Here is a 27,047-nt window from a genome sequence, read left to right as displayed (position 1 = left end):
GTGAACTCTAACAGTATAGGTCCTACGCGCGTAACACGGACGTAAGCGTAAGTTGAAAACTTTTAATATATATTTTTAGTATAATTTAATGTTATTTTCTTGGTGGATATTATTTTTTTGTAATTTTGAATTAAATTTCGCACAGATTCAATAAATAAGTACCAAATTTTACGCCGTTAAGTAAAAGCTTGACTTTTATAAAAAAATAGTTATCGTATTATTATTATGAGCCAAATATTGGGAAAAATTGAAAATTATAATTAAATAAAGCAAAACTTTACAAATAATTTAAAACATAAAAATATTATTGTAAAATTAATTGATTTTAAATAATACCCTGCATATTAAAGTACGTATTTATAAAAAAGGCAACTATAGTGATATTCATACTATTGTTTTATTAAATTAAATTAAACTGTTTAAGCCGCTAAAACTAATAACTATATTCGTTTATAACAATAATAAAATATGATTATTAAAGAAACAATCGTTAAAAGTGCCTAATTACGATTTGTTAATAAAATATAATAATAAAAACGATCAATGAAAAATGTCTAAATAATATTTATTCTATTATTTAAAAATATTTTTGGTTATCATTATTATTAATAAATATATTTAAAGTGTTTTACACATGTATGACATACTCTGATTTCTACCTTTGTTGGCCTTTATTAGGTGGCCTTTAAAACTATTTAGCATAATAAAACTTAAGCTATAAGACATTAATTTAACGAAATTTAAAATATTGAAAAAAAAATATTAAATATATTATTATATCTTATTCAATGATATTCAATTAATATTACTTTTCTATACAACGACATTTATAATTTAACTCGTGACGTGAAATCTTAATTAAACGGATTCTTAGAAAAATAACGCTATGATAATATTAAAAAGAAGACGAGATTAATGTCATTAATAAAGATTAGTGTTAATGTGCCGCTATAAAATTGTCGTTGCTAGCTAGCGACAGATCTAATTTAAACAAAAATCATAATAACATTTCAATCACAAAATATAAAAAAATTATCAATTATATTTGTTGAGTTAACAAACAAGATATAATATACTTTACATTTAAATAAGTATACATTAAAATATATTATTATTTTATCAAATTATCTCATTTAAATACTTCATTGTTGTTATGTAAAAAATAAAGGCAGTTTTTAAAATAATTTACTAAACAAAAAAAAGACCATTATTCAACGGCGTTAAATTCAACTATTAAATGCAGTCGTTATACTAACAAACACAATATAATCAATAAATTTTCAATATTTTATTCATCAGGAAACATAAATATACATATACATATATACAATATTCTTTGAATTCATCCAAAACATATTTAATGTACACATATTATTATTACGGATAAACAGATGTTACCATAGATAAGCTTCGAAATATTCGGGAATTAACAGGTAACCTATAAGAGATAACCGCAAACCACTGAAAACACAAAGCCTTGATTAATGAATCTATTGTATTTACCGATCACGTGATGATCTTTGGAACATTGGAACGAGCTTTCGAACTGAGAGATTATATATATAATAATTTATAAATTATAACATTTATAAATTATTATATATTTCTTTCGGGCTGCATGCACAAATGTAAGTACGTACGTATACGTATCAGTAACAGCCTGTTAATGTCCCAGTGCTGGGCTAAGACCTCCTCTCCCTTTTTGAGGAGAAGGTTTGGAGCTTATTCCACCACGCTGCTTCAATGCGGGTTGATAGAATACACATGTGGCAGAATTTCAATGAAATCAGACACATGCAGGTTTCCTCACGATGTTTCCCTTCACCGTCAAGCACGAGATGAATTATAAACACAAATTAAGCACATGAAAATTCAGTGGTGCTTTCCCGGGCTTGATGCCACGATCATCGGTTAAGATTCACGCGTTCTAACCACTAGGCCATCTCGGATTTTTTTTATACGTATACGTATCAACAAGAGCCAACTATAAAACTTATTACCAACTTACAGACCAACGATAAAACTTTTTTTAAACTTTAGTATATAAATAAATAATTATTGTAATGATTATATGTGTGATAAGCCTGTACCTAAATGCGTTAGTAGTTCATTCTTTTAAGCATATCCTGATTCCAATACAATGTTTCACTAAATAGAAAAAGCATAGAACTTAGTTGTGAAATAGTTTAAATATTGAGAAGAAAATTAAAAAGAGAATTGTGTGACATAATGTATGATAATCGTAATCAAAAGAACGTATTGTCGTCTTCGAATTTATGTATGATCTAAAAAAGCAACAAGCATAGGTTTAATTATACCAATAGGATAATAAATGTATTAATATTATTTTTTCTTAGAAATTCTTACGTAACTGGACTCCTGAAAATTCTATTTAAAATTTTGTATAAACATGTTAACTCAACACATACCTTATACCTTATACAACTATACATTTTTTACTTATAATCTATAATTATATAAAACATTAGGGACTATCCTCACTTTTTGAGAAGAAGGCTTGGAGCTCATTTCACCACGCTGCTCCCATGCGGGTTAGCGGAACGCAAAATGAATTATTAAATTCAGCGATACTTCGGTTAAGATTCACTGCGCCATTTCAGCTCTTTTTACATTAAAAATATCAATTTATTTTCGATACAGACTATTCGCTAATTCTTAATATAGGCTATATAAATTCAAAGTATGTTAATAGTTTAACTACCCGGGTTACATAAAAATTTTAATCCTAAAATAGTTGAACTTGCGATTTCACTGAAATAATTATGCAAATTCGATTCAATGAGAGGGAAATACCTTAATTAAAAGAACCGCTCTTAGAATGGAATTACTTTTTGTTTATTTTTAGCCAAAACAATAGTTCTCTTGGTTTTAAATCTCACGTGAACTTAATTTTTCGTAACTAGCGTACAATGGTTACATGATTTAAAAATATATCAGATGTTTGATCATTCGATATTATAGAAAGAAAAACCCTTATAATATTAAATCACAAAGTTATTTTAATTTTTCTTTATTTTAAATTATACATATCATTTCCTTTATTTTTCAATAGTATTACTAGTACCTACTAAAAGAAATTTTACTATATAATATGTCTATAAAAGAATAGATTATAAATAATAATATTACTATAGAATAATTTTAAGATAAAACAAACGTGATATTATAAATGATTGTCAATTTAAAACAACTTATTATTGAAAGTATATTTGAGTAACAATATATAGATTTTTTATGTTTACGTTCATCATTCTGTTGTTATAATCCTATTTATTTGGGTGGGTGCAGTGCGTCTCTCTTCGTCTCTTCGCGTCGTTCCCCGCATGACATGCTTTTACAATCGGTCGCCTGTCCGACGCCAACTATCCTTGGGAATGTTTTTGTGGGTTCATTTCGATCAGATATACAGTTTGGTTGAGGCACTTAAGAGCGAGATTTTATTGAGAAAAATTGACAAATTTCATTACACATTATGTCTTTAAAGAATTGAGTTACTTTCAACATTTCTCCAACAATTTTCAAAATTGCGCTTCTATTTTCATTCCAACATTCAATTTCATTTTCTACCGTACTTCATAGAAATTTATAATATATTAAAACACATTTTTACTTAATCTATATTTAACTTAACAAAACATTGAATTTAAATTACATATTATATGCGTTCTTTAATTCAATGCTAAAAAGGTTTTTGAAATATAATTTTAATAATCGTCTTAAAATCAGTTTTTATAGAATAGGAAGGTGGACGAGCATATGGGCCACCTGATGGTAAGTGGTCACCAAACGCCCTTAGACATTGGCATTGTAAGAAATGTCAACCATCGCTTATAGCCAATGCGCCACCAACCTTGAGAACTAAGATTTTATGTCCCTTGTGCCTGTAATTACACTGGCTCACTCACCCTTCAAACCGGAACACAACAATATAAAGTATTGCTGTTTTGCGGTAGAATATCTGATGAGTGGGTGGTACCTACCCAGACGAGCTTGCACAAAGCCCTACCACCAGTAGGGCTTTGTGCAAGCTCGTCTGGTATAAATAGAATCAAACTAACATATTAATATCTTAATAACATATAGTGTTACGAGTTCAAATAGACAATTATACGATTAGAGGTTACTAACTTTAATTATAATCTTTAGATTACTAAAATAATTATTAATTATAGGAACTTCGTATTATTGGCGAAACAACTAAAATAGTTAAGTGCCGCCTACGCACCACTAATTCGGCTACTAATTATAATTTTGGGTTTTCGTGTATCACCGTTAAGTAATCTATCAGTTCAATTATAATTACAATCAAAATTTATTACAACTTTGCTCAAATGGCTATCATATCATAGAACTGATCTCGAGGTCCTAGATTCACATCCCAAGTCAGCCCGATAAATGTTATGTTTTCAGGGTTTCTTTATTCTATTAAACCTTTTAAATATGTGAATGAATTAAGATGTACGGGGTATGTATGGGAATATAAATGATTGAAGTCTCATTTATTTGAAATTTTACTACTGAAACCAGCAAACCCGAGGCTTTGCCAGCGCGGACTTCTCATAATCTGCCATTTTAACGACATAATGCCTATTCGAATGATACATATATAATATCTAAATGATTAGACTAGATTATTATATTATTATTTGTAAGTTTTGGTAACTCAAAATATTAACCTAAAAATATTTATTTTCAAATCACTGACATTTCAATTTTATTTATTTATATATGAATACCTTATCCACGTAAAGATGTATTGTATTTGCGAAGACGGCAGTTCATACGAGTCAGTAATATCATTATGAAAAACATCAGATACATTTTTTTTTAATTATTAATATCTCAGTTCTGATTTCAAGCAAAAACAACTTCTGGAAGTATACAATAATAACTTACAACTGAGCTTAATATTTGAAATTAGCTAATTTGCAAGTGAAAATAAAATGAAGGAAATAACTGAGTTAACTGTAATATATGCAGCGTTAGTAAATTCTGCAACACTGTTTTACTACAAATATTTCAAATATATAGTTACAATATTCATAATTTTATTACGAAACTGACTTAAAAATACATTCAATATAAATACCAGAATAAAAAATCTTTAAATTTTATTTTATATAATATTATTATATAAAATAATAATAAACACACTATATATATATAGTGTAAAACGTGTAGAAATAATATAAGTCTGAACAGGTTGCTTACCATTTTATTTAATTATCATTTCGATCGTCAAATCTATTTAGAACTTAATTAAATATTTGTTTATATATCTAATTATCACAGATAATCAATCTATCATTTCAATTATTAACAGAATTAATGCAATATATAATTTATACTGCATAAAAATTACACGCTACCATCATCAATGCTAGTTTGATAAACTCAATTTGTATTTAACTAGTGAAATGCTGAAACCAACTTATTTATCTCTTTCTTTCATCTTTCATTTGACATTCGAAAGAAGAAGATAGCATTGTTAAACTAATAATGTCCTCCTGACCGATTTCGGCCACGGCGGCCAATCTCAGATGAGATTGGCCGCCAACTACGCAGGACATATTATAGTGCACAACCGTGTGCGCAAACACAGGTGCACTTACTTCCCTAGTTCTCATAAACCCATGGTATGGCAAACCGACACGACCGGAAAGAGTTCAGGCGCAGGAATAACGGCTTTACGTGCTTTTCGAGGCACGAGAGTGTCCACACTTCCACCTTCCGGACTCTGGGCTGGTACTGAAAATTTTCTGACAGAAAAACCCAGTAACTTTTTATTGGCCCGACATGGGAATTGAACCCAGGGCCTCCGGGTCAGCGGTTTTACATCAAGCCACTAGACCAACGAGGCAGTTAAAACTAATCACCCGCTAAACAACGCCGATAAGTAAGGCCGATAATAATTACAGCCAACGTCGTACTTTCTTATATTTCACGATCGTGATTCGTGGTAAATTTCTAGGTTGTTTTTACAGAGGAACTCTAAAATTTAGAATTCTACCTAGGATTCTAGGCGAATTGGCAATATTTTTATAAAAATTCCAAGTATACATTAATGTTATAAGATCAACGAATAGTAAACCCTCGCCTTAATAAAAACTTTTATATACATTTTGTAATATATATTTAATCTGTTGCACTTTTCGTTTTTACTACATAAATTAATTTCTAATTTAACTAGAACGTGGATAATTAATTTATATTTTATGGTTAAAGTTACAAATAAGGGACATCTTGAAATACAATTGCCCTTTAACTTTGATTATTTTGGAACAAAAGGCCCGTGTGATAAACGAAATAACGAGATAATTAGCAATAGACCCCAATATCTTTTGTTACGAATTAACATTAATTATAGCCGAAGGTGGAGCAAAGGTACGTAAAAGTGCGCTTATGTACAATAGCCTTCTATATTTTTTAAAATATTTAAATAACAACTTATATTCATAATTCATAACATTTTCTATATGAATAATAATGAACGTTTATATGTAAGTTCTCTGTGTGTTCCTACATAAACTTTGACGAGATATTCTGCGTACGCCATTAAAAATATTTGTATGTTTGTCCCTTAATATAAACGTTCGATTTAAGGCCGGGAGGAATAGCGAGTAAGTATATAAAAAATATTTTTTCTTTGTTCGTATCGTATGGGCTCATTCCACTATTCATTCAGTTGAGCTAAAGCTTTTTGTGGATGTTGTTGACGGGCGTGAAGGTTCTTGGTATAACCGTAGAGGAAAATGGCTTATTAAATGTTATATTTCAATTAATCAAGACACAAGTCGTAAATAATGCAAGTGACACTAAAAAGTTAAAAATACATAAAAGATTTTCACTACATTTTAATAAATATATTAATTTAATAATTTTATGTACCTTCTAATTGTTATTCAAAATTTCTTTTCTGAATTATCTATTTAAAATTCCCAAACATTTTACGCTTTATTTCTATCACATACATGTCACTACTTGACATTATTTTACTACTAAACTAACAAAAACTTGCACAACAAAAACTAAAGTAACAAAAACTTATATCAAGTTTGTAAAAAATAATTAGATTATCAAATGAAACGTTATAAAATCTCAACGGGTCTTCATAATGAAATGAGCACATTTCATCTCGATTATCGTCCGAAATAAATTTCAATTCACACGATCCCTCGTGAAAAGCTTTTTTTACGGTTGACATTTGTATGTTGAGGTTAAAAAAACCGAATCATATATTTTATGACACAATAATAATATTTAACGAAAAAGTCTAACTTGAACCACAAGTTATTTCCGATATAACATTACAATTCGAATATTAGTTAAAAATTGCGTAAATTTTATTTTATTGTAATACGTAGACGGATTAATAAACGGGCCATCTCATGGTAAGTGGTTACCGTACATACTTACATCACCAATGCACAATCAATCTTTTTTAATAATTAATTCATTACTTTCAATCGACATTTACAATTCTTAGCTAAATATGCAATGCCAAATGTACTTATTAATTAATTCATTCTTTATCTAGTACCGAGAAACTTATTGAATCCTTAATCTGTATTTCGTTCCTTGAGCCTGTGCCACGGGCAAAACATTACGAAAAAAAAAGTAATGACTTATAGTCTATTTGAATTAAAAATATTTGAATTTTGTTATGTTTTTTTTTATATAGAATAGGAAAGCGGACGAGCATATGGGCCACCTGATGGTAAGTGGTCACCAACGCCCATAGACATTGGCATTGTAAGAAATGTTAACCATTGCTTACATCACCAATGTGCCATCAACCTTGGGAACTAAGATGTTATGTAAAATAAATTATTATTATTATGTCCCTTGTGCCTGTAATTACACTGACTCACTCACCCTTCAAACCGGAACACAACAATACCAAGTACTGCTGTTTTGCGATAGAATATCTGATGAGTGGGTGGTACCTATCCAGACGAGCTTGCACAAAGCTATATCACCAGTAAACGATGCCACCACGATGCCGTGTTATGGACTGACACGATTTTTCACCAGGCCCTGGCTTGTAGTTTGTGTCTTTTGTTTTTGTTGTTAATGAAAACATTATAGTCAACCAACAAACAGGTTGTATATATATATACATTTTATATAGTATATATAACCTTTTACAGCTGTATCGAAGAAAATTAATGTAGCGTATTTACAATGCTCTTAAAAGGTTAATCGTCTACGTCATAAACATGCAGGCTGACGTCATATATTTTAATTTAGAAAATTACAAAACTTGAATTCAATACAACGACCGTGTATGAAAATACATTATGAAAAACATGTACGTGTTGCATAATTGGAAATATTTTGAAAACAAATCAAACGAAGTGGCTGGGCTTACAATGCTTTTATTATATATGTAGGTACTAAAACAATATAATAGAAATAAATAGTAGAAATAAGATAATACAAATAATCACATAAGTACTTTTTTATTTATTGTACTAAATAGACCGACTACCGAAACACTCTGTAAAAACTAAAACTTATAAAAGCCTGTTGACATTTCTATGAAGTTCATTCACTGCGCTGATTACAATTTAAGTATACATTCAAAATATATAATATATTTGCTATGTATAGTTCGTTTTTCGAATTTCGAAATTGACATGAACAGTGCTATTTGTCAATTTTACTTTAAAATTCCTCTTTTGTTATCAAAACGCGATGAGGCAAAGTTTTATGTAATAGCTTTGACAACAAATATTGATACAATATTGTGTAATTGTAAATGATCGAAAACTATTTAAATATATTTTTTTCCTTATATAAAATTTTATTAGAAAAGCATCTATTAACTTACTACACGTAAGCACGTCAAAATAAACTAAGCCGATGGTCGAGTGGGTGTAGCTTGTGCAAATGCAGATTATAAACTCTTGGGTTCGAATCCTGAGACAAAAGTAAAAGTTATTGATTTTTCTTTTAAAAGCTCTCAATAATAATTCCGACGATTGTAAAGCCATGGTTACTGCGTCTGATCTCTCTTCGTGTATGTCACTGATTTGATTGACATCTCTTCGTGCTTCGACAGTGATGGCAAAGTCATACCTATCAGTGCATACGCACACATATGTGAACCATAACATGTCTTGCTATTTTATATTGAGTATAACCACCATAGCAATAATTCGCTTAGGAAGTAAAAATTAACTTTTTTGTAAATTTTTCTATGATTACACACTACAAGGCTTCACTGTTTTTACAATTCAAATGTATGAAATACAAAAGCAACACTTAGGTATTAATCAAATTAAATATTTTAATATGTCATATATTTCGTAATTATGTGTAGAAAGAGGATATAATTGATGTATTTTGCAGAGAAAAGCTGACCCTTACTTTATATCCTAAGAATCGTTTATAAAAATATACAAAATCCAATTTTAAATCCAAACATTGAATTTCTATCAAACGCAATATATTCGTAATTTATCCGGACCGTAATCTCGTGCTTGAAAAGATAAATTCGCTTTGAGAGCTCCCTAGATTCTATAAAAATATTCAGCGAATCATAATCCCTACAGGACACACAATTTGATGTATTCCATTCTAACTAATATTACAAATGCAAATGTTAGTTGTTTGTGTGTTACTTACCAGCCTTAACTCAAGCGGTTATCATGAAATTTTGCTAACACGCTTTGAAAGGTGCAAAAAAACATAGGGTATCAATAAACATAGCACCTGTCCCTTTTAAACGCAAGCAAATCTGAGGTCAATAACAGGTCTCATACTTTTAAGTACTAAATAACCCTTTAAAGGTAATCAATTACAAATGACTTCGTAATAATTGGCGCCATCAATTTGAACCTAAGAAATTTAACTTTTCCTTTTAATAATTTAATTGTTTTTAATCTATTTACTTATGTAATTAATTTTCGAAAAAAGAAACTAGCAAGTACCTTGTCCGTTCTCCATGGCAGAATTGTAAATCAGAGGTAACTTTAAGATTTAATTGTATCTTGTAAAATGTCGATTTAATTTAAGAAATATAATACCGGCAGTTTTAAAAACATAATATTTTATAATATAATTTTATATTATTTTATCATAAAAATTTTGTAATATTAAACCCAATTTTTAATCAATTGGATTTGAGCTTTAATGCAACAGGTAGATATAAAAAAAAATCCATGATAACTGTCATGTCGTATTTAAATCCACAGAGAAGTAAGAAGGTTATAGGAGCAACCCTCAAACGCAAAAATATAGAACTGAATATATATTTATTTCGGAGAGATTTTATTAGTATTATGATAAAAATGAAATATAAATATGTTTGGAGTTGAATATCAACAGGCCCAACTGACATAAAGTTTTAGTCTTAACATAACATCTAGTTTGGTGGTCCATTGGCGATGTAAGGAATAGTTAGTATTTCTTACAGCGCCAATAATCATGGGCGGTGGTGAGCACTTACCATCAGGTGGCCCATTTGCCAGCCTGCCTGTCTATTCTATATAAATTTGAATTATTCTACTTTGTTGGTTCCATTTTAGACATTTAAGCTCATTTGTTATATAATATATTAAGCATGCATTTATGTATCACTTTTCCTGCAAGCGTAGGGGTATGTGGGATTTCTGGACGAGTGCCAGACTACTCACTACCATACCGTGTGACGTCATGGGATATCTTACGCTTACGACTAAGATATGCCGAGATCTTTTAAGAATCTAAAAGACTAGTTAGATTTATATAAAATATTAAACTAAAAATAAATTTAATAATAATAATAAATTTCAAATATATAATCTAAAAACTGTATCGGTCTTACACGTAAGTTAATTTAAACAATGCTGTGTCTTCTTCTTTTAAATGTTAAATCATTCATGAAGGAAAGAGCGAATCTGTGTTGTAAGGCCGTACATATCAAACGTTAGATTAAAAAACTTCAATAGAATACGACTTTAGATAATAGAGAAATCAAGCAATCATTTTCTCGCAATGTTACTGGCATAGCAACTGTAGAGCAATTCTGTAACAAACTCGAAACTCACCGCAGAAAACGGCCGTGATAGTGGTATACGACATTGACCTTAATAATTATAACATTTTAAGAATAAACGCATCAAAATAGTATATCACCATAAGTCGGTTGTTAACATTTCACGGATGAGGAATGAAATATATTCTTACAGAATCGTACTATTGGTAGCGGTTTGGTATTAAATATATTTTAAAACCAAAGATACATTATTCCGTACATGCGAATATATAATATACATCTAACGGAATTATTACTCGTATGTAATAAATCCACTTTATAGCGTACGACGAATAAACTTTTGAATTTATAGACATGAAAAAGACATAAATTCTATTACGTTTATAATGTCTTATATTATAAATGATATTTTAATTTTAATTTATATTTATATATTGTTTTTATTTGTTTCTTCCCATTGTCCCATCCATTCCGTGTTTACGACTTTCGGTCTGAAAGTTGTGGCGTGAAAGTTGAACAAAGAAACTCGCATTAAAATTTATAATGAAGAATTTCGCAAAAACCAAACTCAAAGACCGAACTCTGAGATCAATATATATCATAAGCACATTTCGTTATAACCCTTTGTAAACATTACAAGCATTATATCTACATCGCTTCCGCTGGTGGACGCGAGGAGCCCGGCTAGTAACGTCTTAACAATATAATAAAAACATTAGTGCTACAAACCGAAAAGCGTTCCAACCTTTCGGCTTCGTTCTGAACCAAGGTGCAATAACATAGGACACATTAAGAACATGTGTCATTCGCTTGTTTTTTTATATCTACAGGTAGGTGGACCATCAAATGGGTTACCCATGGTAAGTGGTCATCACCATCACAGACATTGGCGTCGAAAGAAATATTATCTATTCCTTATTAACGTTCATCGCCCAAGGCGCCCAACCTTGGAAATTAAGAAATTATGTTTATTGTGCCTATAGTTACAAACTGTATGTATATACTATAGTTATACACTGGCTCACGGACCCTTTAAACCGGAACACAATAATATTAAGTATTAATATTTGGTTAGTGAGTGGTAGTTACCCAGACGAGCTTGCACAAAACCCTACCACCAAGTAAAACCATTTACGTTTACGTATGAGCCAAATGATAAGTATGTTTCGAAGTAGTATTTGCTAAGTACATATATTAAGAATATACATAAACATTTCTTTTGTCAATTTTTAAAATACGAAAATAATTCCAAGTAACTTCATAATTGTTCATATTAAAGTATGTATGTAGTATTTTCAATTCACATTTATTTATGTATCGTCTCGAATGTTGAATATTTTTCTAAATTTATTTATTGTAGTTAGTAACATTACGCATCATTTTTTTGATCTTTTATATAAAAGTTACTGATTAGTATTTTTCTAATGTTATTCAGCGTTCATTTATCAAATTAAATTGAAGTTAAGTTCTGTTAATATTGGCACATATACGTTAATTATTAATTGTTTAAAAAATGCAATGAAGAAACAAAATTAAGCAAGTTCAAAGTTATATATGTATATATGACTTTGCTTTTTATATGTATTTGCTTAATTTTGTTTATTATAATAATATTTGCTTTAATTATTCAGCCGTAAAAGTTATCGAAATTAAATAAAACGACGAATCATATATCGCAATACGTATTTTGGAGAGTTATAAAAGGATGTGCAGCTTTGAGGCTTTTTACTGAATCCGGTCCTTATTAATATACAGGGTTACAGGGTAATATGTCACGATCCTTTTAAAGGGTTATAGTTCAGGACAATAGCTATCAAATGATCCCCAAAATGCTTATGCAAAAGTGTATCGTTTTCGAGTTATTAATTTTTTAATATTTTTTTTATTTAAAGGATGTTTAAGATTCTAAAATTCAATAAAAAAAAAATCAACGTATTTTCCCTATTTTTGTTTGTATTTCTTGCTAGGGTACATCCTAGTTAATAATAACCAGTTATAAAACAAAAACAATCTTCAAGCATTTTTAAATTACAGATCCAAAACTGTACAACTTTTCGATTTTTAATTTTGATTCTTTAAGTTACTCGCAATTTTTTTGTAAAAATCACTATGGCTCTTATCGTGCGGATCATTTTAAAAACATCTGCGTTTCCTTAGCTATCCATCGGTACATAAAAAGTACAGTAACAATCATAAACTCAGGAGAAAATTAGATAACAAAGAGACCAGGTAGGAAATTCTAAGAAATGCTATTGTTAAGAAATTAAATCTGGATCAAAGACAAAAGGACCTCAATGCAAAGTAGTTAAAGATTATTTTTAATAGGGGTAATAGGTAAAAAAAGAGAGATAAACCAGAGCTGTTTGTGGAATACTATTATCAATTCCTTTGAATTTACCGTCATTTTTTCTAATTTCCTTTTATCTCATTTCTTTTAGGAATAAGAGTAATAAAACCTTGTCGGGGTACATAATACTCACTGTACTTGCACTGCTCGTATAGTGTGGACGCGCTTTAGTGAATATTGATCTCTTAAATTTTTGAAAAAAACCGCTTCGTTTACTGGACTCTGTTTCTTACAACTTCGTGACTCGGCTAGCTAAAAGGAATTTGTGATTTGTGTTTATGATAACTTGGCGCGTAAAAAGGACTATTATGGCTGCAGAACAAAATTCTTCTCGTCGTCCGTACTCTAATGAGGAATACGCTGACATCTTATTTTGCTATGGATATTGTAACGGTGACGCCGCAGCTGCTCGTCGTGAGTATAATCGTCGATTTCCGGATCGCCGGACACCTGACAATAGTGTCTTTATTGGTGTGTATCGTCGAATTAGAGAAACTGGTCGCGTGCAAAGGAGACAATCTGATTCCGGACGCCCTCGTGTCCGTTCTCCAGATGAAGAAGATGTAATTATTCGTCATTTTCGAGAGGACCCTACAGTTTCCACCAATATTTTGGCAAACCGACTGGGCGTATCTCAATGGAGAGTCTGGTTTACTGTCCACGCGGCTGGATTGTATCCCTATCATTACACACCCGTACACGTGATTGAAGAAGGAGATCCTGCAAGACGTTTAGATTTTTGCCGATTTATGCTACACTGTGATGCAGAAAATCCCAATTTTTTGAGAAAAATTTTATGGACAGACGAGTCAAAGTTTGACAAAGATGGTATTACTAACTACCACAATATTCGATATTGGTCTCAAAAAGAACAGGGAAACCCTCACAAAAAGCGATTAAGCGGTTCCCAAAGACGTTTCTCGGTAAACGTCTGGATGGGTATTATCAATGATAATCTTATTGGGCCACATTTCCTACCTGATAACTTAAATGGTGAAAGTTATGAAAGCTTGCTTAGAGAAATCCTGCATGAGTTACTCGAAAATGTTTCGCTGAAACTTAGGCAGAGAATGATATTCCAGCATGATGGTTGCCCCGCACACTTTCGAATGTCCGTAAGACAGTGGCTAGACAGCAATTATCGTAATAGATGGATTGGCAGAGGAGGACCAATCCCATGGCCAGCGAGAAGTCCAGATTTGACTCCGATGGACTATTATGTCTGGGGGCATATGAAAAGCCTGGTTTATGATGTTTCACCAGTACAAACAATTGAAGAACTCAAAACAAGAATAATGAATGCTGCAAATTTTATTCGACATAGCTTGAGTAGTGTTGTAGTAAAAAGTGAATTAAGAAAAATAATGCGTATTTGTATACGAAATAGGGGATCTCATTTTGAACACGAATTATGAATAATAAACAGTGTAATTTCGAAAGTATGGAGTAACTAAAAAGATTAAGTATTTTGTTTTTGATTAAAATTCAAAATTGCAATGACAGCTCTGGTTTAACTCTCCTTTTTTACCTATTACCCCTATTAAAAATAATCTTTAACTACTTTGCATTGAGGTCCTTTTGTCTTTGATCCAGATTTAATTTCTTAACAATAGCATTTCTTAGAATTTCCTACCTGGTCTCTTTGTTATCTAATTTTCTCCTGAGTTTATGATTGTTACTGTACTTTTTATGTACCGATGGATAGCTAAGGAAACGCAGATGTTTTTAAAATGATCCGCACGATAAGAGCCATAGTGATTTTTACAAAAAAATTGCGAGTAACTTAAAGAATCAAAATTAAAAATCTAAAAGTTGTACAGTTTTGGATCTGTAATTTAAAAATGCTTGAAGATTGTTTTTGTTTTATAACTGGTTATTATTAACTAGGATGTACCCTAGCAAGAAATACAAAAAAAAATAGGGAAAATACGTTGATTTTTTTTTATTGAATTTTAGAATCTTAAACATCCTTTAAATAAAAAAAATATTAAAAAATTAATAACTCGAAAACGATACACTTTTGCATAAGTATTTTGGGGGTCATTTGATAGCTATTGTACTGAACTATAACCCTTTAAAAGGATCGTGACATATTACCCTGTAACCCTATATAATTTAATTCAAGAAAATGGTACAGTTACGAAAAGAGTTTCAAGCCGTTTGAATTGAGATAACCCCGTCTTCGCGTTCAAAAAACATATGATAATCGCATCAACGATACGATAACAAAAGATTTATTTAAATCACATTGTTTCATGGGGATTAACGTGTGCTATAATTGTGTATTCTCTCATTTCGTATCACAAAGGGCGACACGGGTATTGTCTCTGAACGGATGCTTCGACTGTGACGTCTCTGCAATGTAATAATATTCTATATATTTACGATAGACGTGACCTGACTCCGTTGTATGTGCAATGACAATCTTATATTCCTCTACATTTCCTATGAATAATTTGTTTTAGATGAAGTAAACTACACGTATCTGCGTACATGTGTACAATACATCACGTAACAGCATAATCGGCATATCATATCATACGTCATATGTCGTCATCACACGCAGGGGGTGTGTCATATACAATCTTTATTGACCGGCTAGTAGTTCTCCTAGAAGTTCGAGAGTCAACAGCTTTCGTATCACAATATATACACAATAATATGCATAGTATGTCTATTCTAATTGCCCACAACTTGCGACTAGCTTCAACAGTGAACTTAAATCGAGCGTATTACATGTTACACTCGTGGTTAGTTCTACATCACCAGTGTAGCTCTAAAATGGAGACCAACAGAAGATATAATTATGTAATTAAATTAATATACTTTCTCGTTTGCCACGATTAAAATTGCCCTTGATAAAAGACAGGGTATAAGCTTTCGCAGAGTTTAATTTTGTTCAAGCTGGCCATTGTAATGGTTTTTGATGATGAAGATGAAATAACACAACCGCAAGAAAAACATGTTTTTTTTAAATGTCGTTCTCTAAGTTATCAAACTAATTAATGGACATTTAAACCCTCACGACAGTTTAATTTTGTAAATATTTAGTATAATTGTTTAATATATGATATATTTTAGTTGGAAAAAAATTGAAAATCAATTAATATTCTAAATTTAAAAATTAATTACTTTTAGTTTAACAAAATTATTTAAAAGTTTCTTGTGTTTTGCCCTTTTAAAACCTCATAAAATAAAGAATCTATTTTTAAACTACTGCCGGGTTTTCAAAATCTTGTTCAAACCGGGTATTTCAAGGATTGTAATTAAGTTCTCACTGGCTAGTACTTTTTAATTCTATGTTAATTAAAATACAGTACCGTCCACGACAGAATTATCAAATTTTTGGAAAGCAAAATCCCTGACCTCAGAGTATTCTAGAACAGTTTTTTTCATCCTGGTGTTGTAAATAAATAACCAGTGAACGTTGCACTGCTGAGCAGGGGCCTAAAGAATACATCTAAAATTTGAAAATTGTTGGCCTTGAAGTAACCCATAATGGGTTAAGTGCACTTTGATGCGGTTTAAATGAAACTGTTCTCCGAATCGACGCGGTGTTATTGCCGAAACAATTGTCCCTAATGGGAAACTTATACGTAATATCCATTTTATTTTCATGTATTATGTAAATTCGAATTAGTATAACTTGCTCGTAGGGCTTTGTGCAAAGCCTTACCAGCAAGTTATACTAATTTATTAACTTATAATTTATAACTTAGAAACCACCCACTTATCACAAATTCTAATTGATTAATTTTTCTTACAGCGCCAATGTCTAATGTGGCCGTGACCAATTACCAGCAAGTATCCCGTTTACACGTCCACCTTTAATATATATTTTTTTTATTTTATATAAGCGTTGCGTAGCCCATTAAACCGTTCGTTGGCGATGTAAGCTGTGGTAGCTACTAAATTATAAATGAGTAGTTTTCATCCGCAGCTCCACATGCATATGATAGGGGGGGGGATGGGGTTTTTTAAATTACCCTTTGTCCTTATCTGTATCCCTGACAATGTGTATGCAATATTTCTTGATGATCGGTTAAGTAGTTAAGATTTGAAACCGTAAAAAACATACAAACAAACAAAATCACTTTTACATTAATAATATAAGTAAGAAATATGAAACAAGAAGATTTATCAACTAAACTCTAGAGGTAAAAAGTGAGAAAAGAGAGAGAAAGGCTACATCATATGTTGCCGCGGTTGCGAAAATTCAAAAGAACTGACGGACTTTACGTTTAATTAATGTTTAATTTATGATCATAAGATTTATAATAGTTTATATTTACTTTAGGGATTTAAGGAATTTTAACATTATCTTTTCTATAAAACATTTATTGTTTAGTATTATTTTTATATAAATACGCATTTTTTGTATAATAATAATTATACAAAAAAATGCGTATTTTAATGAACTATCAGTTGTTTATGAAGTTATTCGCCTTTTGTGACAATTCACGACTTTGTAAGTGGCAAATAGACGGTTCAGAAGTTCATTGAAGTAGCCGCGGGCATGAACTATTTATCAATCTCCGCTTTCCGACTTAGCGCTCAACTTGCAAATGTTATGAATTTATATTCAAAATTTAACACGTATTTTCCATTTCTAGAAGAACAATTGGTGTTCTTATAAACGATTTTATATTTACCATTCAATAAGACTGAATTAATATCTGCCGTTCTAGCATTGAAAATGTATAATAAAATCATTTCCTGTAACTACCACACAGGTTGAGTAGTTTATTCTCCTCTTAAACAAGTCGTAGAGCTTGATGGAATACCACGATAACCACTGCAGTTTGGTTGATATATATGTAGCAGCATTACATCCGATGCTTTTTGTTTCTTCATGACTTTTCCAGTCCACAATTCAAAAAAATATATAAATATATTTTCATATTATGTATTATTATTATATATATTATATTATATATTCGATAAAATATAGTAAAACAATATTTAGGAGGCAATAAAATGCATGAGCAAATTCTATTTAACTAAAACATTATACTAGTAAAATTTTTATAATACATATAATCGTGTACATTTATATTAGTTTAATAAATATGTAGTTCAAATACATGCATGGATTAACATCGAATCCAATGCTAATCCACACGTCCTTTACTAAACAAACTAACCAAGTTCGCTTGGTTACTTCGAAGCCGTCATATCAGTGAAGTACACTCAAACTCGCGTATTAGAAGGTCTTGAGTCGAGTGATTAATAATTCATTTTAGAAACTGCATGTAACCGGTTTTGAGTGGATATAACGAGCCGACGCGCCGGTTGGCGTGGTTGGTAGATACTTGCCTTTTCACGTCGAAGGTTGTGGGTTCGATTCCGACCCAGGACAGACATTTGTGTGCATGAACATATCTGTTTGTCCTGAGTTTGGGTGTAATTATCTATATAAGTATGTATTTACAAAAGAATAGTAGTATATGTAGTATATCAGTTGTCTGGTTTCCATAGCACAAGCTTTGTACAAGCTTAATTTGGGATCAGAAGGCCGTGTGTGAAAAATGTCCCAGGATATTATTATTATTATTATTATAAGTTTGACGATGAAAACCAGGGCATTACTAGTTAGGTTAGAAAAATTAAAAAAAGAACTATAAGGCGCCCATTCATGTCTCACGGCTAACCGAAAATCTCCTGATAGTATTCCTTAAAAAGTAATAAAAAATATTCAGTTCTTAATCCACTTCGTTTCTTCACTACAGATTGGGTGATTTCTTTCCATATTTCTTTCGACATATACAGGTTTTCACCGGCCCGAGTGATAAACATTCTATATTATTGTCTCCACTCTTCTATCACACAGAAGGGCTGGTAATTATTCGCCCAGTGGATCGAAATTACGATACGAGAAAAAGCTGGTAATTATTTTTACTAATGACAAAAGACCATGTCCTGCACTGTATATTTATATCAGGAGATGGCTCAGTGATTAGAAGACGTAAATCCTAACCGTTGTATACGTAATAAATAAATCAAATCTTTTGAATCGTCAGGATTATTTTAGCATTTATATAATATATACTGGCGGGCCGGTTGGCGTGGTTGGTAGAAACTTGCTTTTCACGTCGAAGATTGTGGGTTCGATTCCCACCCAGGACAGACATTTGTGTGCATGAATATATCTGTTTGACCTAAGTCTGGGTGTAATTATCTATAAAATTATGTATTTACAAAAGGAAAGTAGTATACCACTTGTCTGCTTTCCATAGTACAACAACAACAACTCTGCTTAATTTGGGATCAGATGGCCTTGTGTGAATAATGTCCCAGGATATTATTATTGTTATTGTTAATATTGTGTTGAGTAATATAACTTTTTTGACATGATATTCAAATTCTTTAATATCTAAAGATAAAAATAATTGTAGAATCTTATTATAGAAACGAATAAAGCACCGTAAATATACACCGTAAATTTTGCGCACGCGCATGAAAGACGTCGAATGACTTCCATTTCTCAATTGAATATGAGACATTTGCATATTTTCAATAAAATATATTTATATAATTTAAATTTTATTTGCAAATTTTTATTAGGTATAAAAATAAAACAATGGAAAGCTCTTAACAAATCCAACTCTCAAATATAAAATTTCACTTCCTTTAATGAAATCTGATATATTTAGCAATGTAAAGATAAAATATTATTTATGAAGTAATATTTCAAATCACTGGGATGACATATTTGTTCATTATACTATAAGCCATATTTGTATACTTATTAAGGCTCCATATATATAAATATTTCTAAGATAAAGCCAAACCATTTTATATTAAACAAAGGTTAATGTTTTTATACACATGAATAAACAGACTTATATGATAAATTATTACTGAATTCTATGTTCCCCTCCAGATGGGATTGGGGAAGACATTAGTTCAAACGTTCGGGATAGAACCTGCGACTTTCGCTATGATATCATAAACCGGTCCATATAACATTGTTACTGCAACGTGATTTTTTTAAATATATGAAATATTTTTATTTTTAATTATTGTAATATATTGAACTCATAATACAGAACTACAGTGTAGCTACAGCCATTGGTTTTTCATGTCATCTTAACTAAAAACTGACTTAAATAAGTTACATGATTTATTAACTTCTATTTCATTATATCAATTATTAAAAGCCATGCATCTATTTATATTCCCTCGAAAAATTACTTAATAATATTCAATTTACTTAAAAGAAAAGATTAAGTATAATTTAAAAGATTTTATATAAAAAATGTGATACTTATAAAACTTATTAGGAGATTAAATCATAATTTTAATACAGATCTGACGTCCTGTCGCTTAGAATTGATTCCTAACAGATGCAAACTGGTGGTAGGGCTTTGTGCAAGCTCATCTGGGTAGGTACCACCCACTCATCAGATATTCTACCGCAAAACAGCAGTACTTGTTATTGTTGTGTTCTGGTTTGAAGGGTAAGTGAGCCAGTGTAATTACAGGCACAACTGACATAACATCTTAGTTCCCAAGGTTTGTGGCGCATTGGCTATGTAAGCGATGGTTGACATTTCTTACAATGCCAATGTCTAAGGACGTTTTGTGACCACTTACCATCAGATGGCCCATATGCTCGTCCGTCGTCCTATTCCATTTAAAAAAAAAACATAAAGATATAAACATGAAACTCTCATTGAATATAATGCACAATAACATGAAGTTTGAGCTTGTCACTTCAATAGTCTAAGTTAAAAACAAAGTGAAGTATGTACTATTACTTTATAAGTTATACTATTTCGAAACGCGCTATATCTTCTGGTAAAAAAATATGTCTATTATGTTACTATTTTTTTTTCAATTAGGCATTACAAAAAATAAACTAAAATAATAGCCGAGATGGCCTAGCGGTTAGAACGCATGAATCTTAACCGATGATCGTGGGTTCAAAGCCGGGCAAGCACCACTGTATTTTCATGTGCTTAATTTGGGTTTATAATTCATCTCGTGCTTTACGGTGAAGGAAAACATCGTGAGGAAACCTGCATGTGTCTAATTTCATTGAAATTCTGCCACATGTGTATTCTACCAACCCGCATTGGAGCAGCGTGGTGGAATAAGCTCCAAATCTTCTCCTCAAAAGGGATAGGAGGCCTTAGCCCAGCAGTGGGACATTAACGGGCTGTTACTGTTACTGTAAAAAATAAACATTTATTAGTATAGATAGATAGATGAATAAAATATTGTTCGAAATATAAAATATTTCTAACCATAAAGTATATATATAAAAGAGAAACAAATTTACTTAACAATATTACTTGAGGTAGCCTTAAAAAATAACAATAAATAAACATATTGTCTATAGCAGAACCGCCAAAATTCGATGCATCGACATAATCAATATCGTAAACAAAAGTACTTAAATATTAAGCTTCAGTGTTTTACGACGCTGTTGCAGACGAGAAGACGACGAATTTGTTCTTTATACCTACTTTTATCACGATTACAGTCTTATGGTATCATTTCACAAGCAATAATGAACTTTAAAACTAAAATATTTAAATATAAAAGTCGAATGAAGTATCTGTGAGACAATTTTGTTGCGAGCCGTGAATTGTTTGCTTGTTTAACAATTAATCAATACAATTAACATGTTAAATGGGTGTATTGACATTTGTAAGTTACAGTTAGTCTATTTCGAAGGAGATGTTTAGTTCAACAATTAAATTATTTCTCATCAACCTAACGCTTTAAACAATATTAAGTTTAAATGTACCAAATATGATTTTGGGATTTCACATAATTCGTAAGGGATACCTTTTTTATAAATAGGTATATAACAACTGACCAAAAAGAGTGTCACGTGGATGTCATGCTGATAAAGAAAAAGTGTAATTTGTAAATACATTTAATTACATATAAATAATCAGACAATTATATTTATAACTTGATAATGCAAATTAGTGCGATCAAATAAACTAACAAATAAAAGACCGTACCGTAACAGCTTGTGAATGTCCCACTGCTGGGCTAAAGGCCTCCTCTCCTCGTTTTGAGGAGAAGGTAATATGAAATAAAAGACAAAATCGGCTAATGGTGAGTGGTCACTTCCGCCAAACGTCATTGACGTTGTAAAAATGTATGTGTCCGTTCCTTCCACTGTCAATTCACCGCCAACTGTAGGAACTAAGATGTCATCTCCCTTTTGCCTGTATTCCGGTTCACTCCCTCCCCCTTAAATCCACAGTAAAGCAATATAAAGTATTAAATTATTATGGTAGAATAGTGAGAGCAAAGAGGGGCTTACTTTTTCTTGATTTCAACGTAACTTATTTGTTTTAAATAATACACCCACCATGAACTCTAAGCATATTTCTTATCTACCTTCATAAAATAATATAAAATATTCTGTAGACGTATTATATTTTTGCATATAATATTTTGAACTAGATTTTATGGGTGGTTGGCTTTATCTTTATCGAATTAGTTCTGCGTTTTTGGATTGCTAGGTAGCCTACATAACTTCCAGAAAGTTCAAGAACGAAATTTGAAAATTTCAACTATATTTAAACTATTTAACATTTCGGTTAGAGCTTAAAGCTAGTTAGTTTTAGTAAATGAAAAAAAATCATGTTATTTATTTTTATTTAAATAATAATTAATACTTTCTCCTGACTTTCTTATTATAATAGGACCAGCTTTAATATTTCAGTGCCTGGATCACCAAGCTTTGCTCGGCCTTGCAACAATTACCAATTTTTCATTATGTTCAATGTCTCATACCACTTTCTGACTTTCCACAACCGTTTTCTGCGGTGAGTTTCAAGTTTGTACTTAGAAATAGCCCTACTAACCCACTGTGATGCAGTTATTACCACCCTTTTATAGACCGACTCTTATCTATATTCATATAACTTTTTAATTAAAAAAACGCATTATATATTAAAATTTAATAAAATTCATAAAATATTACGCAATATATTTAAAGAATAGATCACTTAAATTGCTCAAAAAATACGCATTGCGCTAACCATTTCAATATTTCAATCACTAGTTCTTATTTTGTTACGAATCTTGGTAATAGTCGCTGTCGGCGCCGATGAGTCTGTCAAGTTGACCTTCCTCTAGTTCACGACCTTTATATATCGTAGGTAGCAGGAAATTCTGGTTAACTTCACAGGAATGCTGCAATGTTTTTAAATTCCATTTGTAAGTTAAGTTTGACGCATCTGAAACTTGGTATCAAGCATGTGATTTAATTTTGTTCTCATCGAAAAATTATTATTTGCAACGTTGAGTGTTGGTATTTTTCGTTGACATATTTTATGACGATCATGTACATGAGACGTAGATTTAAGACATTTTATATACACTGGCGTTGGGCGTTGAGCCTTGGGCGTTGAGCCTTGGGCGTTGGTGATCACTTATCATCAGGTGGCCCATACACTAGTCCGCTAACTTTTTCAAAAAAAAAAAAAAAATAGAACAAATCTCATTTAAGGTAGAGAAATAATATGCGAAAAGTCTGAAAATAGATTTCGAAAAAAAACATTAAATAAAAGTAGGTAATTTTTAAATCGATATACAGCAATAAAATAGGCCATCTGATGGGGGGTGGTCACTTCACCCATAGACATTGGTTGTAATAAATATTATTTGTACATCGCGTCACCAACTTTGCGAACTAAGATAAAAGTTTATGTTCCTCACAATGTAATTAGCCGGTTAAGAATCAGATGAACATACTTGGCTTTTATACAATAAACATCTTAATGACTTATGGTGTGCCAAAACGACATACGGCCCCTGACCAGTCTTCATAGTTATTTAAATGAAATTTTGGAGTAATGACATGTATGCTTTTAAAATAAATGCCATAAAAATGTTTTTCCAATAACGATAAAATATTAGAATCGATATAATTTAAATCTGCTGTGGTCAAGTTTGTAAGTAGTATGTTCTTTTCAGACCTCGAGCAGGAGCCATGAACAACAGAAGTATTATGTTGGTGGTGCTTATCTGCATTGTCGCTGGTGTCATATGTAATCCTGTCAGGAGATCTCCAGACCTTGAAGCTAGACGTAGGAGCGCCATTGACAGGAGTATGATAAGGTAAGACGAAAAATATTTTATTTATCACAAATTTAATAGTATATATTTTTTGTACTGAGTTCAGTCACTATGCAAGTTCTTGGATTGAATTGGGTCGTAAGTTCAATTTTGTCCCATAATGTTATTAAATGAATTATTAATAACTATTTTATATCATATTGTTTTGAATTTATTGTTTTCTAATTTAATAAATAAATATTATGTATCAAAAAATTATAATCTTTCAATAGTCAGGCAATATTTAATAGATAAATTTATAATCTTAGATTTGGAAGATCTTACCCGCCGGAACCTTCAGCAAGTGACCTCCGAGAGGCATTCCAACGTCCAACACGTAAAGGCAATAGCTTCCTCCGTTTCGGCAGATCTCAACCGATCTCATTCACCACCGACGACCTCATATCCTTACTCAGGACCTACGAAGACGAATATGATAGTCCAATCTCGAAACGAGTTTCCAACTTTGTGAGATTGGGACGTGACCCGAAATTCATACGCCTTGGAAGATCTACTGATGAAGATAAGCCTGGTTACGAACAGGGTTCAGATTTAGTTGTTAGTGGATATCCTCAAAGGAAAAGCAGGGCCAGGGATCATTTCATCAGACTTGGAAGGGACAATGAAGAGTTGAACAGGGATATTGATCTAGAGGAACCTTCGGAGAGGAAGAAGAGGTCGACCGATTGTTACGATTGCGAATCCTAATTATTTCGTAATACTTTCCAAACCAGACGTGATCTCTCAAAATGTTTTCGTGCCAAAGTTTTAACATTACTACTAATACCTTAAATAAAATAGAAGCAGATTGAGTTTTTTGTTTTTATTTTATAATTATTACGTATTTAGAAACAATGTCTAAAAAAAAGAAGATATTTTTTTACAGTTTTAAAGTCAATTAATCTTAAAAATTAGATAATGATTTTAACCGATTATAAAAAATTTGTACTTTATTTAGCTAACAATTATATCTTGTCATTTTATAGAAATGAATAATTTAATATAATCTATTCAATTCAATTATATTTATATCAAATAATATGATGTTTTAAAATAAAATTATAATATATGAAAATTGATGTTCTTCATATGTAAAGCAAAATACGCTTTTCTACTATATATAACTCAACGTCAAATACCGTATATACATTTTCTATATATTTGTCATATTTTGTTATTCCTGTCATTGTTTTTTATTTTACTTGTCAGTTTGAGTTTATTTTGTGGTTTTATTTTCAATGCAAGTAGTTGCTTCTTGGTCCTCGGCTACTCAGATATTTTAAGGTCAAGATTAATGTTTATGTTAAATACTTGGTACATGTATCCAGTTTTAAGGCTGGGCTACGGATACACGTACTAAACTTTATATTTAGATATAGGAAAATATTTATCTCTGTGTAAAGAATCTATGTCGAATATAGTATTATGAAATTGTTAATATATAATAAAATAAATGGCATAAATATGTAATGTTTCGATTGGTTTTATTTTGGAATAAAGTCAATATTTAATGGATATAATAACGATTTCGTTTATTTATCCCCATACATAAAATTTAAAAGCAAATTTTGATATATCCAGTATATTTGACATATGAATTGGATGAAAACAAATATCAATATAATTGTATAAAATTGTCATGTTAATGTGTACAATGTATACTTTCTGAGAAACGCTTATAGACGTCATAACAATTAATTATTGCGTCTAATGAACTATTAGACTACTACTAGTCTCTGAAAGTGGTTAATACTGTCTCTAATTTCCTTTAAAAAAGTAATTATTTATTTTATTCAACACATAAATACAACTAGATTCTTTTCTACACAGCTTTTCTAACAGTGTGTCAAAAATCAGATTAATCGTTTACACGGAACTCCGTTAAAATTCATTAAAATAATTTGACCAACATATACAAAGAAACACAATAAAAACTCTTAAACAGCTTATGACAAAGATATAAATAATATATTATAATAGCATCATGTAAATAATACTGCGACTACCCGTGCGACTGACTTCGCTCGACTCTCATAATTACTTATAAAAATCCTTATTTTTTGTGATAAAGACACATAGATAGTCTTAAAAATAAAAACCTTATCTAAATATAAAATAAGCCAAATCATTTGAGCCGTTTCCAAGATAGCAAGTAATAAGCAGTTGTTGTATATTAATTTATTGCGTAAATTAATACACAAAAACTGCTTATTTCGTATTATTATTTTATAAGTTCTTTGTAAACCCTAATATTTAATTTGGTTTCATACCACATACTACAATAGTCAAAGTGAACATAATCAAACCTACGTCTTTAAAATCCTTAGTCAGTCCTTATATTATTGAGCTATCTATATTTTAAAATAAAATAGCTTAAAATAAAAGCTAGCAGATAAATCATAAAAATATATTAATTATGATATAATGTTGCCTTATAGATATTTTCGCGTGGCTTAGAAACCAGCGCGGCGTCGCTTACACCATCTTTTAATTGGTCATTGAGAGCTATTAGCTTCGACTTACAATGCATTTTGTAACTTGACGCCTAATAGCTCACTTTCAGACCGACAATATCGCAAAGTAACAATATAAGTATTTTATATTTTATTT

General features: G+C 30.8%; 1 protein-coding gene across 1 annotated transcript; it reads left to right on the top strand.

The window, feature by feature from the left end:
- LOC126776909 (FMRFamide-related peptides-like) lies at positions 1-25,235 on the top strand. The gene is made up of 3 exons (XM_050499774.1): positions 1-47; positions 24,297-24,440; positions 24,707-25,235. The coding sequence occupies exons 2-3, from the start codon at positions 24,313-24,315 to the stop codon at positions 25,143-25,145; spliced, it is 567 nt and encodes a 188-aa protein (XP_050355731.1). The 5' UTR covers positions 1-47; positions 24,297-24,312; the 3' UTR covers positions 25,146-25,235.
- Positions 25,236-27,047: the final 1,812 nt, after the last annotated feature.

This window comes from Nymphalis io, chromosome 21, assembly GCF_905147045.1.
Source record: "Nymphalis io chromosome 21, ilAglIoxx1.1, whole genome shotgun sequence".
Taxonomy (NCBI): Eukaryota; Metazoa; Arthropoda; class Insecta; order Lepidoptera; family Nymphalidae; genus Nymphalis; species Nymphalis io.
The sequence above is the reverse complement of the archived record's forward strand: the minus strand, read 5'-3'. Positions and strand labels throughout refer to the sequence as shown.

Bases quoted from the DNA above. Each gene is read 5' to 3' on its own strand.
- LOC126776909 (XM_050499774.1), top strand. From the start codon at position 24,313: ATGAACAACAGAAGTATTATGTTGGTGGTGCTTATCTGCATTGTCGCT. The intron at 24,441-24,706 runs GTAAGACGAAAA...TTATAATCTTAG, and splicing joins ATTGACAGGAGTATGATAAG to ATTTGGAAGATCTTACCCGC.